The sequence below is a fragment of the Tamandua tetradactyla genome, chromosome 8 (assembly GCF_023851605.1).
Source record: "Tamandua tetradactyla isolate mTamTet1 chromosome 8, mTamTet1.pri, whole genome shotgun sequence".
NCBI lineage: Eukaryota > Metazoa > Chordata > Mammalia > Pilosa > Myrmecophagidae > Tamandua > Tamandua tetradactyla.
Window position 1 is genome coordinate 112,155,566 of NC_135334.1, and position 14,008 is coordinate 112,169,573.

General features: G+C 35.5%; 1 protein-coding gene across 7 annotated transcripts in view; it reads left to right on the plus strand.

The window, feature by feature from the left end:
- TRIM44 (tripartite motif containing 44) overlaps positions 1-14,008 on the plus strand; it is a 197,300-nt gene that overhangs the window by 100,676 nt on the left and 82,616 nt on the right. For 4 of the 7 annotated variants that reach the window (XM_077114422.1, XM_077114424.1, XM_077114423.1 and 1 more), the window contains exon 3: positions 4,229-4,468. In XM_077114422.1, the coding sequence (XP_076970537.1) occupies positions 4,229-4,468 (240 nt within the window). Of the gene's footprint in view, positions 1-4,228; positions 4,469-11,057; positions 11,132-14,008 lie in introns of all 7 variants that reach the window. The other 3 variants (XM_077114426.1, XM_077114420.1, XM_077114421.1) reach the window with 1 other exon arrangement.

Genomic DNA, 14,008 nt, shown 5'->3' on the forward strand with positions numbered 1-14,008 from the left:
GTAAAAATAAAGAATTTTTCAGACATACAAAAACTGAGACAATTCAATATCTGACATTTCTAACTAGTTAGAAAATAAATATATGTCTAAATAACACATGGGTGAAAGAAGAAACAAAAGGGAACATTCCATTATTTTAAATGGAATGATAATAAAAACACCACTATAACCATTTATGGGATGCAGCTAATGCAGTGCTTGGAGTGAGATTTACAGCACAAAATGACTATATTGGAAAAGAAGAAGGATCTCAAATCAATTACTTAAGCTTCCACTATAAGAACTAGAAATAGACAAGCAAATGAAACCCTATATAAGCAGGAAAAAAAGAAATGATAAAAATAAGAGCAGAAATAAATGAAATGGAAAGAGTGGAGTAAATCAGTGAATTCATAAGCTAGTGCTTTGAGAAGATCCATAAATCTATACCCAAACTAATCAGGAAAAATAGTGAGAAACGTAAATTCCAATATTACAAATTGAAAAGAGGACACCACTGCAAATCCTATGGCTATTAAAAAGATAAGAAGATACATGGCATCTAATTTATTAATTTATAGTTTGTTATTTTTTGCTATGGCAATAAATTGGACAACTTTAGGTGAAATGGACAATTTCCTAGAAGGACATTTAAGAAGAGATTGGTGCTATGCAGATCCCAATGTCTGTTAAAGAAATTGAAATTATAGTTAAAAACTTTTCTATTAAGTAAATTCTATGCACAGGTGGCTTTGCTGGTGAACTCTACCAAACGTTTAAGGAAGAAATAATACTGCTTCTTCACAAATTCTTCCAGAAAATTAGAGATGGGAGGGAACTCTTCCCAAATCATTCTATGAAGTGAGCATTACCCTGATATGAAAACCAGAAAAATGCATCACAGGCAAAGAAACTACAAACCCATATTATTCATGAACATGGACACATAAACTTTTAACGAAACTTTAACGAATTGAATCCAGTAATATATAAAAATGATGATTCAACATGCCTAAGTAGATTTATCCTAGGAATGGTTTAGCATTTAAAAATCAGTGTAATTCACTAAATTAATAGTCAAGTAAAGAAAAACCATACAGTGATCTCAGAAGGTGCTAAGAAAACATTTCACAAAATCCAACATTTATTCTTTATTCTTGATAAAAATTCTCAGCAAACTAGGAATAAAAGGGAACTTCTCAACCTGATAAAAGAAATCTATGAAAAATTAACAGGCAACCTTATTCTTGATGGTGAAAAAGTTAATGCTTTCACCCTCCCAGATTGGAAACAAAGTGTGTGTTCTCGTTACTTTTGTTCAGCACTACACTGGATGTTCTAGCCAGTGCAGTAAGGCAAAATAAATAAATAAATAAAGCCATATGGATTGGCAGGGAAGAAGAGAAAAGCTCTTAGGATAAAAAGTTGGTTTATTGAGCTTACAGGATACAAGTAAGTATACAAAGTTCAATTTTTTTCTATATAATGGCAACAAAGAATAAAATCAATTTACCATTTATAATAGCAACAAAAATATGAAACATATAGGGATGATTAAATAAAAGATGTGCGAGACTTATACACTGAAAACTACATACCATTTCTGAAAAAATTTTAACAAGACCTAACCAGAGAGAAATACCATGTTCATGGATCAGAAGACCCAGTATTTTTAATTTGATCGGTGATTCAACACAATTCCAGAAATATTTCCAATATCTTCTTTAAATACACTGAGTTTTATATTTTGACTCTTAACCCCTTTGTTACTAATAAATTTTCCTTTTGTATAGTATGAGGTAGGATATTTTCCAAATGAATAACCACTTTTCCGAATACCATTTGTTGTGCCAATTTTATACTAAAAACCCCATGTGCACATGGTTTTGCTTCTAGACTTGCTACTATATTCCTCTACTAATACCGCACTCTTTTAATTACTAAATTTTAGTTTGTTTTTTAATATGTAGTGGGACAGGCCCACACTCAATTTTCTTTTTTACAAATTTCTCTGATATTATAAATTTTTCTTCTTTCTGAGTGAATTTGGGACAATGTTGATTAAGTATTAAATATTCTCATATTTAAGGTACAATCCAGAAGCTATAAATGAAATAATTGACATTTTCAACTATGTAAGATATTTGTACAAAAATAGGTATTATAAACAGATTGAAAAGGTAATTACCAACTAGGAGTAGAAGCTTTGTAGCACTTAACATATAGAACATGGCATACAGAGTAGGATGAATGAAACTCATACAGCTCAATAAATAAAATAAAATAATTTGAGAAATGACAGAAGCCTCAGAAATAACAGAGCTGATGAAAACAACAGAAACTTCAGGGCCAACAGAAAGAGCAGAGTAACGTATGTTTGGAGATGCTCGGAGTCCAGCAGACATTGCCATGTGACTTCCCATGAGATGTTAAGCAAGCCAGAACCTGGAGCAAGCCAAGGAAAGCCAAGAGATGAAAGCCAGCCCCAGAGAAGCAAAGTGAGGGACCCACACACAGACAGAGACTGAAAGCAATGGAGCCCAGGACAATTGAGGGACCAGCAGATGCCAGCCACATGACTTCTCAGATGACCAAGGTGTTCCAGACAGCATCAGCCTTTCTTGAGTGCATGTAGCCTCTTGTTGCTGCCTTAATTTGGGCGCTTTCAACTTCCTTAGAACTGTAAACTTATAACTTATTAAATTCCCCTTATTAAAAGCCAAAATAAATAATAAATAAATAAATAAATAATAAATAAATAAATCGATCCCAACTAGATATTGCCAAGGGCTTCGAGAAAGTAATTCACAGAAAAAAATAAATAAGAAAAGAACATGTCAGACTCTACCATCCCTTACCATGAAGGAAATGCAAAATAAAACAATCATATATTTTTATCTACCAGGTGGTAAAAACAAATATGTAAAGTGCTTGATATTAGTTTAGTATTTGTGAGGGTGCAGGGAAATGTTTACTTTGACAAATGGGTGAATAATTGGTACATCTATTTTGGAGGGCAGTTTGTCAGTATCAACCAATATTTTTAGAGTATATGTAAATTGACTCAATGATTCCAGCTATTAAGAGCCATATTCAAAGACGTTCATTTAAGTCTGTATTTCCATCAAGAGAGGAATAGTTAAATAGGTTATACACACACACACACACACACACACACACACGTATATTTATATTGAAACAAATATTTTTAACAAATACAGAGAACAAAGTTGCTGTATGTTTCCTGCATTTTAAATAGAAAATCAAGATATAAAACCATTTTGTTCAATATAATCTATGCATATAAAAATTATGTAATTGTTTCTCTCTGTATATATGTATGTAATTATATAGAGAAATGGATGGAAGGGTATATACCAAACTGTTAACAGTAATTAACTGCAATTACCCTCTGATGAGGTTAGTGGTATTAGGATGGGGAGAGAAGAGGAATATCACTTTTTATTTGTACATTCATCAGTTTAAAAATTTTTAAGGTAATTATGTATTATTGGTATAAAAATGAACAAAAGCAAAAAGGAAAGTATGCTAATTTAATTTCCCAGCTGCTGTAACAAATACCTTATAATGGATTAGCTTAAACGACAGGATTTTATCAGCTCATAGTTTTTTTGAGGCTAGGAGGTGTCCAAAATCAAGGCAACAGCAAGGCAGTATTTTTTTCCTTGAAGACTGATTTTCTGGGGCAGGCTGCCAGTGATCCTTGGTCTGTAGTTTTTCTGTCACGTGAAAGTGTGTATGGCATGGCCGTGTTTTTCCCTTTTTCCTCCAGGTTCTGTTGACTTCCTGCATCTCCTTTTGGCTTTCTCTCTCTCTATGTCTGAGTTTCATTCCGTTTATAAAGGACTCCAGTTATCTGGATTAAAGCCCAAGACTCAGCTAAATGAGAATTAACTGAAGTAACGTTTTCAAGTGATCCTATTTACAATGGATCCACATTTACCAGAATGAGGACCAAGACCAAGAACTTGTCCAAACTGGGTTATACAATATAATCCACCACAGAAGGATAAGGAATTACTTCCTGAAAAATGAAAGATACAAAAATATTACGAGGAAATTATCAAAGCTATTAGGGGAACATTGTTTAGGGAATATCCCCAAACTTTCAGGATCAGATAAAAGCCATGGTTTATATTTTGACTAGGGCTTTCTAGCACTGATAGTAATCTCTACACTTCCATTTCTTAATATGTCCAACTTATTCTTTTTGTGTGTGTATTCTCAGGTAACTCGGGACCAGATGAAGATGTTCATACAGCAGGAATTTAAGAAAGTTCAGAAAGTGATTGCTGAAGAGGAGCAGAAGGCCCTTCATCTAGTGGATATCCAGGAAGCAATGGCTACGGCTCATGTAACTGAGATACTGGCAGACATCCAATCTCACATGGATAGGTTGATGACTCAGATGGCCCAAGCCAAGGAACAACTTGATACCTCTAATGAAGTAGCTGAGCCAAAGGCAGAGGTAAAAATGCCTGTTATTTTTAGTAGCAGGAAAAATAGGAGTAAACAGACTGCCATATTTGTTAGATTAGAAATACCACCTTGTGGTCCCTAAACATGAATTGAAAAGTTAGTTATGGTATAAGTGTTTAGTCTGGTACATAGACTAGTACAAAAGTATTGGCCACTAGGACCTGTACCCATTAGCTGGCCTAGCAAGGTATTAAGCCCCATAATTTAAAGTAATACTGTCAGTGGGATGGGAAAACCAGACATCAAAATCAGAGAAAAGGGCAATTGACAGGTCCAGAGAAGTGAAATGGGTCACAGAGATTAGAACTGGGCTGAATTAGAACTGGTCAAGAAGTGGCACATAAAGCAGGCCATAACTGAAAAGTTTTGAACTGATTCTGTGAATAGTGAAAAAGTGCTTTAGGCTGGTTTTTATATGGAGCCAACTGCATTAAATTGGGGCATAATTGCTAGGTTAAGAGAGGCATGTGTGATAGGGCATTGTGAAGATCAAAAACAGTGTGAATGAAACAAGCAAGATAGATGTTAAATGCTTTATAAATAATAGTCACTATATTCATTATTACTTTGTATTAGGAATAAGAAGGCTTTGATATTTTACAAGAAACATATTCAGGCATTTAGGATCTATTTCTAAAAATGAATTTAGGGCAACCATTTAAAAAAGATACAAATGTAATAACGTATTTCAACTACTAGGGATAAGACTGCTTTTTGTTAGATTTTACAGCATTATGTTGAAAATTCTAGTCAAGCCTATGCCAGATAGGCTTAGGCTGGGCCCTTCTAAAAGAAAACCTACAAGAGTTCTATGGACTTTCCAGGACTTCTGCTGACTCAGTGAACTCAGCCTTAACTGGCAGTCTTGCCTTGGCTGAGGAAAGAAGAGCCAAGGTATAATCCAGGAGGCGGGTATTGCCCAAGCCATCTTGACAGGAAGTATAAGAGACCATTGTACAGATTATCTGTTGTTTCCATCCAGGTTTCTTGATTACTTTCTGTGTGAAAAAAAGTGCTCTTGTTCTTTTCATTTCATCCTTCCCAGAATTAAGAAAATATGTTCCTAGCCAACTTTCTACATAGGTAAGAGTGTACTTTATTTTCATCATTTCATTTAGTCCTTACATCAGCATTCAATAGCTCCATTTTAAAGATGGGACATTGAACTGTAGAGATGTAGAGACATTGTTCTGATGCCGTTTAGTTAGGAGATAATAGAACCTGAATTCAAATTTGAATCTGTCCTATTCTAGTGCCTGTGCTTTTCCTATATTAGATACCATATGCCAAGCATCTGATTTGTATCTGTGTAAGAATTATGAGATGTGTCCTAGACAATGTTGCGTTCTTAAGGCCTTTTGCAGTGTAAAGATGGTCACTTTGAGTCTTAATAAACAAAAAGATCAACCAGAGTTAACTCAGGGGCTCAGTGGCATAATTCTGCCTCCAGTTCCCTTCTAGTTAGACCTTTCCATTTATTAATCTTCTTGATTAGGCTGCTGTTTTAGTTTGTTAATGCTGCTGTAAATACAGTGTACCAGAAATGGGTTGGCTTTTATAAAGGGAATTTTTTAAGTTTACAGTTCTAAGGCCATAAAAAATATCCGAACTAAAGTATCCAGATAAAGATACCATGACTCAAGAAAGGCTGATCTGGGAAGGCGTGTGGCTGATGTCTGCTGGTTCTTTGGCTTCTGGTTTCAGATAGTTTCCCTGGGGGGTGCTTTTTTCTGCCCCCAAATATCTCTGTTTCAGCTCTGAATTTTCCAAAATGGTCCCTCTTAAAGGACTTTAGTAAGGAGATTAAGAATCCTTGAATGGGCAGAGATGCATCTCCATTAAATCAACCTAATCAAAAGGTCTGCCCCACAAGATTGGATTAGGAAAAAGAACATGACTTTTCTGGAGTATGTAACAGCCTCAAACCAACAGTTGGTCTTCCAAAAGTAAATATTTAATCTTGAGACAAATCCTCCACTTTTTATTTCATTTCAAATAATGGATTTATTCTGTCCCCAACATTAAAAATCCTTTAAGCACCTCAGTTGTCCTATGCTTGTTAATTCTGATAGAATTCTGTTTTTGTTTCCTAAAATGACAAATGCAATATAGCAGAAATGGGTTGGCTTTTACAATAGAGATTTATTAACTTACAAGCTTACAGTTCTTAGGCCATGAAAATGTCCAACTCAAGGCATCAGCAGATGATACTTTCTCCCTGAAGACCGGCTGCCAGCGATCCTCAGCTCCTCTCGTTTGGTCAGGCATGTGGTGATGTGTGTTGGTCTCTCCCTTCTCTCCTGAGTTTCGCTGCTTCCAGCTTAGGCTGCTTCTCTCTCAGCTTCTCTGGGAATTTTTTCAGTATTAGCTTTTCTCTGTCTCTCATCTCCTATAAAAGACTCTAAAAAGAGTATTAAGACCCACCCTGCATGAAGTGAGTCATACCTCAAGTTAAGATCCTACTCACCAAAAGACCTTATTTATAGTGGGTCCACACACACACGAATGGATGACTTTAAGAGCATGTTCTTTTCTGGAGTACATACTACTTCAAACCATCACAGGATGCTAGAGGTGACAGGGCCTAAGGGCCAGGCTATAGACAAAATAAGCGATTACAAGCAAGAACTAGCATTCAGTTGGTGAGAGCTGTTACCATTTAATAGCCCGTCATTCCAGCTAACCTGATAACTTATTGGTCAGAGTAAATTTTCAGTACATTTGTTGTATTACACAGAATTCAGTAAAGATGGTTAATTTTGTGGTTATTAATTCCGTTCTTCTAGCAGGGTCTTTCTGTGATTCTTTTTCTTCCCTTTGCATGATACAGAAGTTTTAAAAACTCACTTGCATTTTATTCTATGGCCAATTGTTAACAGGAAGACATCACCAATACCATATCACTATTAAGGTCAGCTAATGGAGGGGGGTATGATGGGGGAGATGATAAGCGGTGGTTTTAATTTGATAGTTGGTAATGCTCTGTTTGTCAGATTCTTTGTCATTATGGACCAATGAAAATGGTCTAAAATTGAGAGTGCTGCTGATTGTACAACCAAGTGAGGATACTGTAAAACACGATTTGTTTACTTTGGAAATTATACTTGAGGGAGAAGAAGGATAAAATGACTGAGAAGTAAAATGACCAGCTATGATACATTTATATGGTGAAATACGGTGTGGCTACAAAAATGAAGAATGTCGAGAGGCACACAACAAACTGAATAAACCTTGGAGACAATGTTTTGTGCAAAATAAGCCAGAAACAAAGGAACAACTATGCTAAGATCACTTTCAGAAAATACTTATAAGAAAATTGGAGCCTAGATTGTAAGTCCATATAGTAGCCACACTTAGTCTGAGGTTGTAAATGTATTTCTGGATGCTGAGACACTGAGCTATATGTGTATCAGCTGGTATTTCCCTGGTACTTTGAGTAACTCTGTGACACCTGGGATCCAGAATGTGCTGGTTTGAAGGGATGTATGTCCCCTAGAAAAGCCATGTTTTAATCTAAATCCCATTTTGTAAAGGCAGAATAATCCCTATTCAATACTGTATGTTTGAATCTGTAATTAGATCATCTCCCTGTAGATGTAACCTAATGAAGAGTAGTTGTTAAACTGGATTAGGTGATGACATGTCTCCACCCATGTGGATGGGTCTTGATTAGTTTCTGGAGTCCTATAAAAGAGGAAACATTTTGGAGAAAGAAAGAGATTCAGAGGGAGCAAAGAATGTGGCAGTACCATGAAGCAGAGTGTCCATGAGCCAGCAACCTTTGGAGATGAAGAAGGAAAACACCTCCCAGGGAGCTTCATGAAACTGGATGCCAGGAGAGAAAGCTAGCAGATGATGCCATGTTTGCCACGTGCCCTTTCAGCTGAGAGAGAAGTCCTGACTATGTTCACCACGTGCCTTCTCACTAGAGAGAGAAAGCTTGAACTTCATCGGCCTTCTTAAACCAAGGTATCTTTCTCTAGATGCCTTTGATTGGACATTTCTATAGACTTGTTTTAATTGGGACATTTTCTCAGCCTTGAAACTGTAAACTAGCAGCTTACTAAATTCCCCTTTTTAAAGCCATTCTGTTTCTGGTATATTGCATTCTGGCAGCTAGCAGACTAGAACACAGAGATAGTGTGCTGCAGCCCTGAAGGTTAGCATAGCTATATATAATAACAGTTAAAGTAACCAAGGGGAGATCAGGCCTCAATTAGAGTTAAAGACAAAGCCCATCTGGCTGGGTTTAAGGTAAATCAGAATACAGGGTAAAAAGTGATAATGCTAATGTATATACTCTAGAAATTCACCTACTGTATGGGACCAAATTCAGAGAGGTTTGTTATGTCTAGAACCTAGATTTTCTGTAATACATAATCTAAATCAAATTGTCTGATAGCTCATTTGAACAACCTTGTACCCTCTTAACCATTGGGGATTCCTAGCAACATGGGCCAGGCCCTTGATTTTGAGGCTTGCCCGTATAGAACTTATTTCTGTGGGGGAGAAGCTAAGACTGCCCATGGCGGGCCTGGGAGTTGCTTCCAGGAAACCTCTTTGTTTCTCTCTCTCTCTCTCTCTCTCTCTCTGTCCCTCCCTGCCAGGAAAGGCATTGTCCATCCCCCCTGCATAGGACATAACATTCAGGACTGAAGGTCTCCCTGGCGGTGTGGGGATATGCCTGGTCCTGGCGCCCTGGGATCAACAGCACATTCCAGACCAAGGGGTGGAGGGGAAAGAGATATAAGAAAATAAGGCATCAGTGCCCAAGAGAGATCAAATGAAGTCTGGAAACCAACCGACATCATTCCTTTTGACTCTTGAGAACACATAGGGCTCAAACTGAGACTCTGTAAAGGTTTCATGCACTAAGTTTGCTTTCCTGGAACATATAATTCCTGGAGAGTTCCTAGGTCAGAGAAATCTTGAAACCCAGAGGGACTAGCCTCTCCAAGACTATCAATTAATTACTATCCTTTAGTGTTGACACCACTTCTCAACGCGAGAAAGTCAGAATGGGCACTGCCCAAAGATCCCTATAGATTGGGAGAAGGATCAAAGGAGAAGGAGGAGGTATAATAGAGAGAATAGGATTTAACAAATAAGTTTGACTGTTGAATCACTGTATTAATAATCCTTCTAGCCTCCAGTGTTTAGGAGCAGCTAGAAGGAAAAATCTAATTTGGTGGAAAAATAACCCATGATAAACTCTTGGGTCTGTTCTGTAGCTGCTTGTTGAAGTGTACTTTGAAAATTATTGCTTTTTTCTTTCTTTGCTTTCTTATATATGTTATTTTGCACAATAAAAAAACATTAAAGAAAAAAGCAGACTCACCTGCATTTTGAACTCAATCAAAAGATTTTCCTCCCAGCATTTTATGATGAAAAATTTCAGGCATACAACAAAGTTTAAAGAATTTTACTGATTACACTCATATACCTACCACCAAGATACAACCATTAGCATCTTATATATTTGCTTCATTACGTAGCCGGCCATCTTTCTAACTTTCTATTCCTCAATCCGTCTTATTTTTATTTATTTATTTTTTGGGGTGCAGGATCTGGGAATCGAACCCAGGTCTCCTGCATGGAAGGCCAGCATTATACCACTGAATCACCTGTGCACCCTCAATCCATCTGTTTTTTGATACATTTAAAAGCAAGTTGCGGCTGATGCGATAGTGGCTTACTGACAGAATTCTCTCTGCCATGCCAGAGACCCAGGTTCGTTTCCCTGTGCCTCCCTCTGCAAAAAAAGCAAATTGCATGCCAAGTCCAATCAAGAGGTAAAGAATAGTCTCTTCAACAAATGGTGCTGGTACAACTGGAAATCCACATACAAAAGAATGAGTTCAGACTCCTACCTCTTACCATACATAAAAATTAATTTAAAATGTATCAACAACTGAACTATAAGATTTAATACTGTAACACTCTTTGAAGAAAACATAGGGAAATATCTTCATGACCTTGTAGTAGGAAATATGTTCGATTTTATGCCAAAAACATGAACAACAAAAGAAGAAATGAATTGGAGTTCATCAAAATTTAAAACATTTGTACCTCAAATGGTAAAAGGTGAAAAGACAACTACAGAATAGGAGAATAAATTTGAAATCATGTATCTGATAAGGGTTTAATATGCAGAATACATAAAAAACTTCAGGAAATCTCTTTGGTTTTTCTGCAGATTGCTTGGGATTTGAGCAGTTAGTTTCATGTAAGTTTTTTTTTTTTTTTTTTAACACTTCCTATATATCCTGGCCTGGGTGCTAGAGAAGCCTGCAAATGGAAAACACTAATGACCACAGACAAAATAAAAGCCCCTAAAAAAACATAAAAAGGCATCCTAGCAGGGGAGAAACTTTTGACCATATCTCTCTGTTCTGTAGTTGAGTACCATGAAAACAGCTGCTCTTCTCCTTACCTCAGTAGGCACTGCAGCAGTGGGACCAGTGGAGTAGAAGCTTGTTTTACACCCTTACCTGCAGTAATAAGGAATCATTTTCCTTCAATGGCACCTATAGGTGAAACTCTCTGACTTTCACCCTCATATACCTCTTCCTCTTCAGAGTAATGAGTGGTGTCCCTCTCCATTGAAGCCCGAGGACAAAACTATGACTTAGATCCCTGTCCTGTAGTAATGGTAAGGAAATACTTTCCCTTAATTTTGCATATTAGTTTTGTAGGTTGTTACCTTGCTGAATTCACTTATTGGTTATAATAGTGGTTTTATAAAATTCTTTTAAGACTTTCTATAATAATCATTCTGTCTGCAAATATAGACAGTTTGACTTCTGTCTTAACGTCTTATTTCTTTTTTTTTCTGTGTCTAGGACTTCCATTACAATGCCTAATCTAATTGGTGAAAGTGGACATTCTTGTCTTATTCCCAGTCTTAAGGGGAAAACATTCAGTATGTCACCATCAACTATGATGTTAGTTGTAGGTTTTTTGTGGTTGCCCTTTATCAGTTTGAGGAAGCTCCTTTCCATAATGTGCTGTGTTGTTTTCTTTAATCATAAATTGAGGTTAAATATTCTCAGATGTCTCTTCTATATCTATTGAAATATTCTTGTGGGTTTTCTCCTTTACTCTATCGTAATGATTAATTATGTTGATTAATTTTACAATGTTAAATCAATATTGCATTCCTAAGATATACTTGGTCATGATGTATTATCTGTATTCAATTTGCTCATATTTTATTAAGAATTTTTGTATCTATTCATGAGGAATATTGGTCTATTATTTTATGTTTTCATAATGTCTATCAGGTTTTAGTATAGAGGTTATTCTGGCATAATATATAAAAGTTTAAATGAACTCACTTTTTATCTGCTAGTTTTATTCTTTTGCTTTTTTTCTATTTTGTTTTGATTTGCTCTTGATTTCCTTTTTTCTACTTATTTTGGATTTACCTTCCTTTTCTTTTTCTACCTTCATGGGGCATTGATTTTCTTATTTTCTTTTTCTCATGTGAGATTTTAAAGTGGTGCGTTTCCCTCTAAGCTTTAGTTGAATCCCTCAAATTTTGATAATTTGTATTTTAATTATCATTCAGTTTGAAATATTTTCTCATTTACCATGTGAATTTTTTTTCTTTTACTCATTAATTATTTAAAAGTGTGTTGTTGGGTGGGCCGCGGTGGCTCAGCGGGCAAAGTGCTTGCCTGCCATGCCGGAGGACCTCGGTTCGATTCCCGGCCCCAGCCCATGTAAAAAACAAACAAACAAACAAAATACAATAAAACAAGAAAATGTTTAAAGATGTTTCCCTTTCTTCCTCCCTTCCTTCCTTCTCTCTGTCTTTCCTTCCCTTCCTCCCTCTCTCTAAAAAAAAAAAAAAAAGTGTGTTGTTTAATTTCCAAATATTAGAGGTTTTCCTGGATATCTTTTTGTTATTAATATCCAATTTAGTTCTGTTGTGATCAGAGAACATATTTTGAGTTTCAGTCTTTTAAGATTTATTAAAATTCATGTGGTCTAGCATGTGGTCTATCTCAGTGAATGTGTAATATGCACTTGTAAAGAATTCTGTAGTTTAGGATGAAGTGTCCATATTAATTATCACTTAGGTATTGTTTAGATCATTTATGCTTTTACTGATTTTTTGACTAATATTTCTATCAGCTGCTGAAAGGGGTGTTAAAATTTTCAGGTATGGTTGTACAGTTATCTATCTCTCCCTTTAATTCTGTCAAACTTTTCTTCATATTTTTTGAATCTCTTATTACTAGGAAAATATATATTGTGATTGTTATGTCTTTCTGATGAATTGACCCTTTTGTCATTATGAATTTACCCTCTTTTTCTCTGATAGTACTGTTTGTCTTTGTGTCTCTTTCATCTAATGTTAGAGTCAATTCATTCTTCTATGCTTACTATTTGCATGGTATATCTCTTTCCATTCATTTGCTTTCACTCTGTGTTGTTAAAATGCGATTTTTAGCTAGATATAGCTGGGTGTTATTCTTTTACTCATTCTGAAAATCCCTGTCTTTGAATTGAAATTTATAGTGCATTAATATTTAATGTAACTTAGTGTATGTTTGAACTTAGGCTTACCATTATATGATTTGTTTTCTGTTTGTCCTTCTGGTTTTTGTTTTTCTCTGTCTTTTCCTTCTTTTTTTTTGAATTTTGAAACTTTAATTTCATTTTAATTTACCTATTGGCCTTTTAACTCTATTTATTTGCTTTTTTTTTTACCATTCTCTATGGAGATTACAATATATATATAGCCTTACATTTTCTGTCTGCTTAGCATTAATACCATACCACTTCATGTAAAATGTAGAAATTTTGAAAGTGTGTAGGTCAACGTTTCCTTTTTTTTTTAATTTCAGTGTAATTTTTGGCCATCTTACTGCATGTAGGGTTGAAGAGTAGTTTCACTACCATTCCCATAGGTCTAATAAGATGTGGTAGTTCCCTTCATCAATAACTAAATAAGTAAAGTTTCTTATAGAATGCTTAAGAGTTATAGACGTAACAGAAAGGAATTATGCACATACACTAAATTGATAGTTAGCATTGGGTATTTCATTTGTTCCACTTTTTTTTCACATAATATTTAAAATTTTCCTTTTATTAGTGGAAGTCTTCATAACATGATGTTTGAATACTGAATCAAAGATACAAGTTTGACTTCTACTTCATTGTTGCATTTTAAGTTATTTTCAACTCTTATTCTTGTTATGATAATATAGTAAATGACTGTGAAGAAATCAAATTTGTGAATATTTTTAGCCTTATAAAGAGATATGGGGGTAGGCCACAGTGGCTGAGCAGGCAGAGTTCTCGCCTGCCATGCTGGAGACCCAGATTCAATTCCTGGAGCCTATACATGCCAGAGAAAAAAAAGAAGAGGCTTGGAAATTTTTCTTATCCAGAGCTTGCCCATGTAAATATATTTAAAAAAAAAAAAAAAAGATGTGGACCTCTTTAAAGATGTAGGTTAAAGTTGTGGAGGTTTTTTAGACTTCAGTACATATTTGCATACTATCCACAAAATTATTTT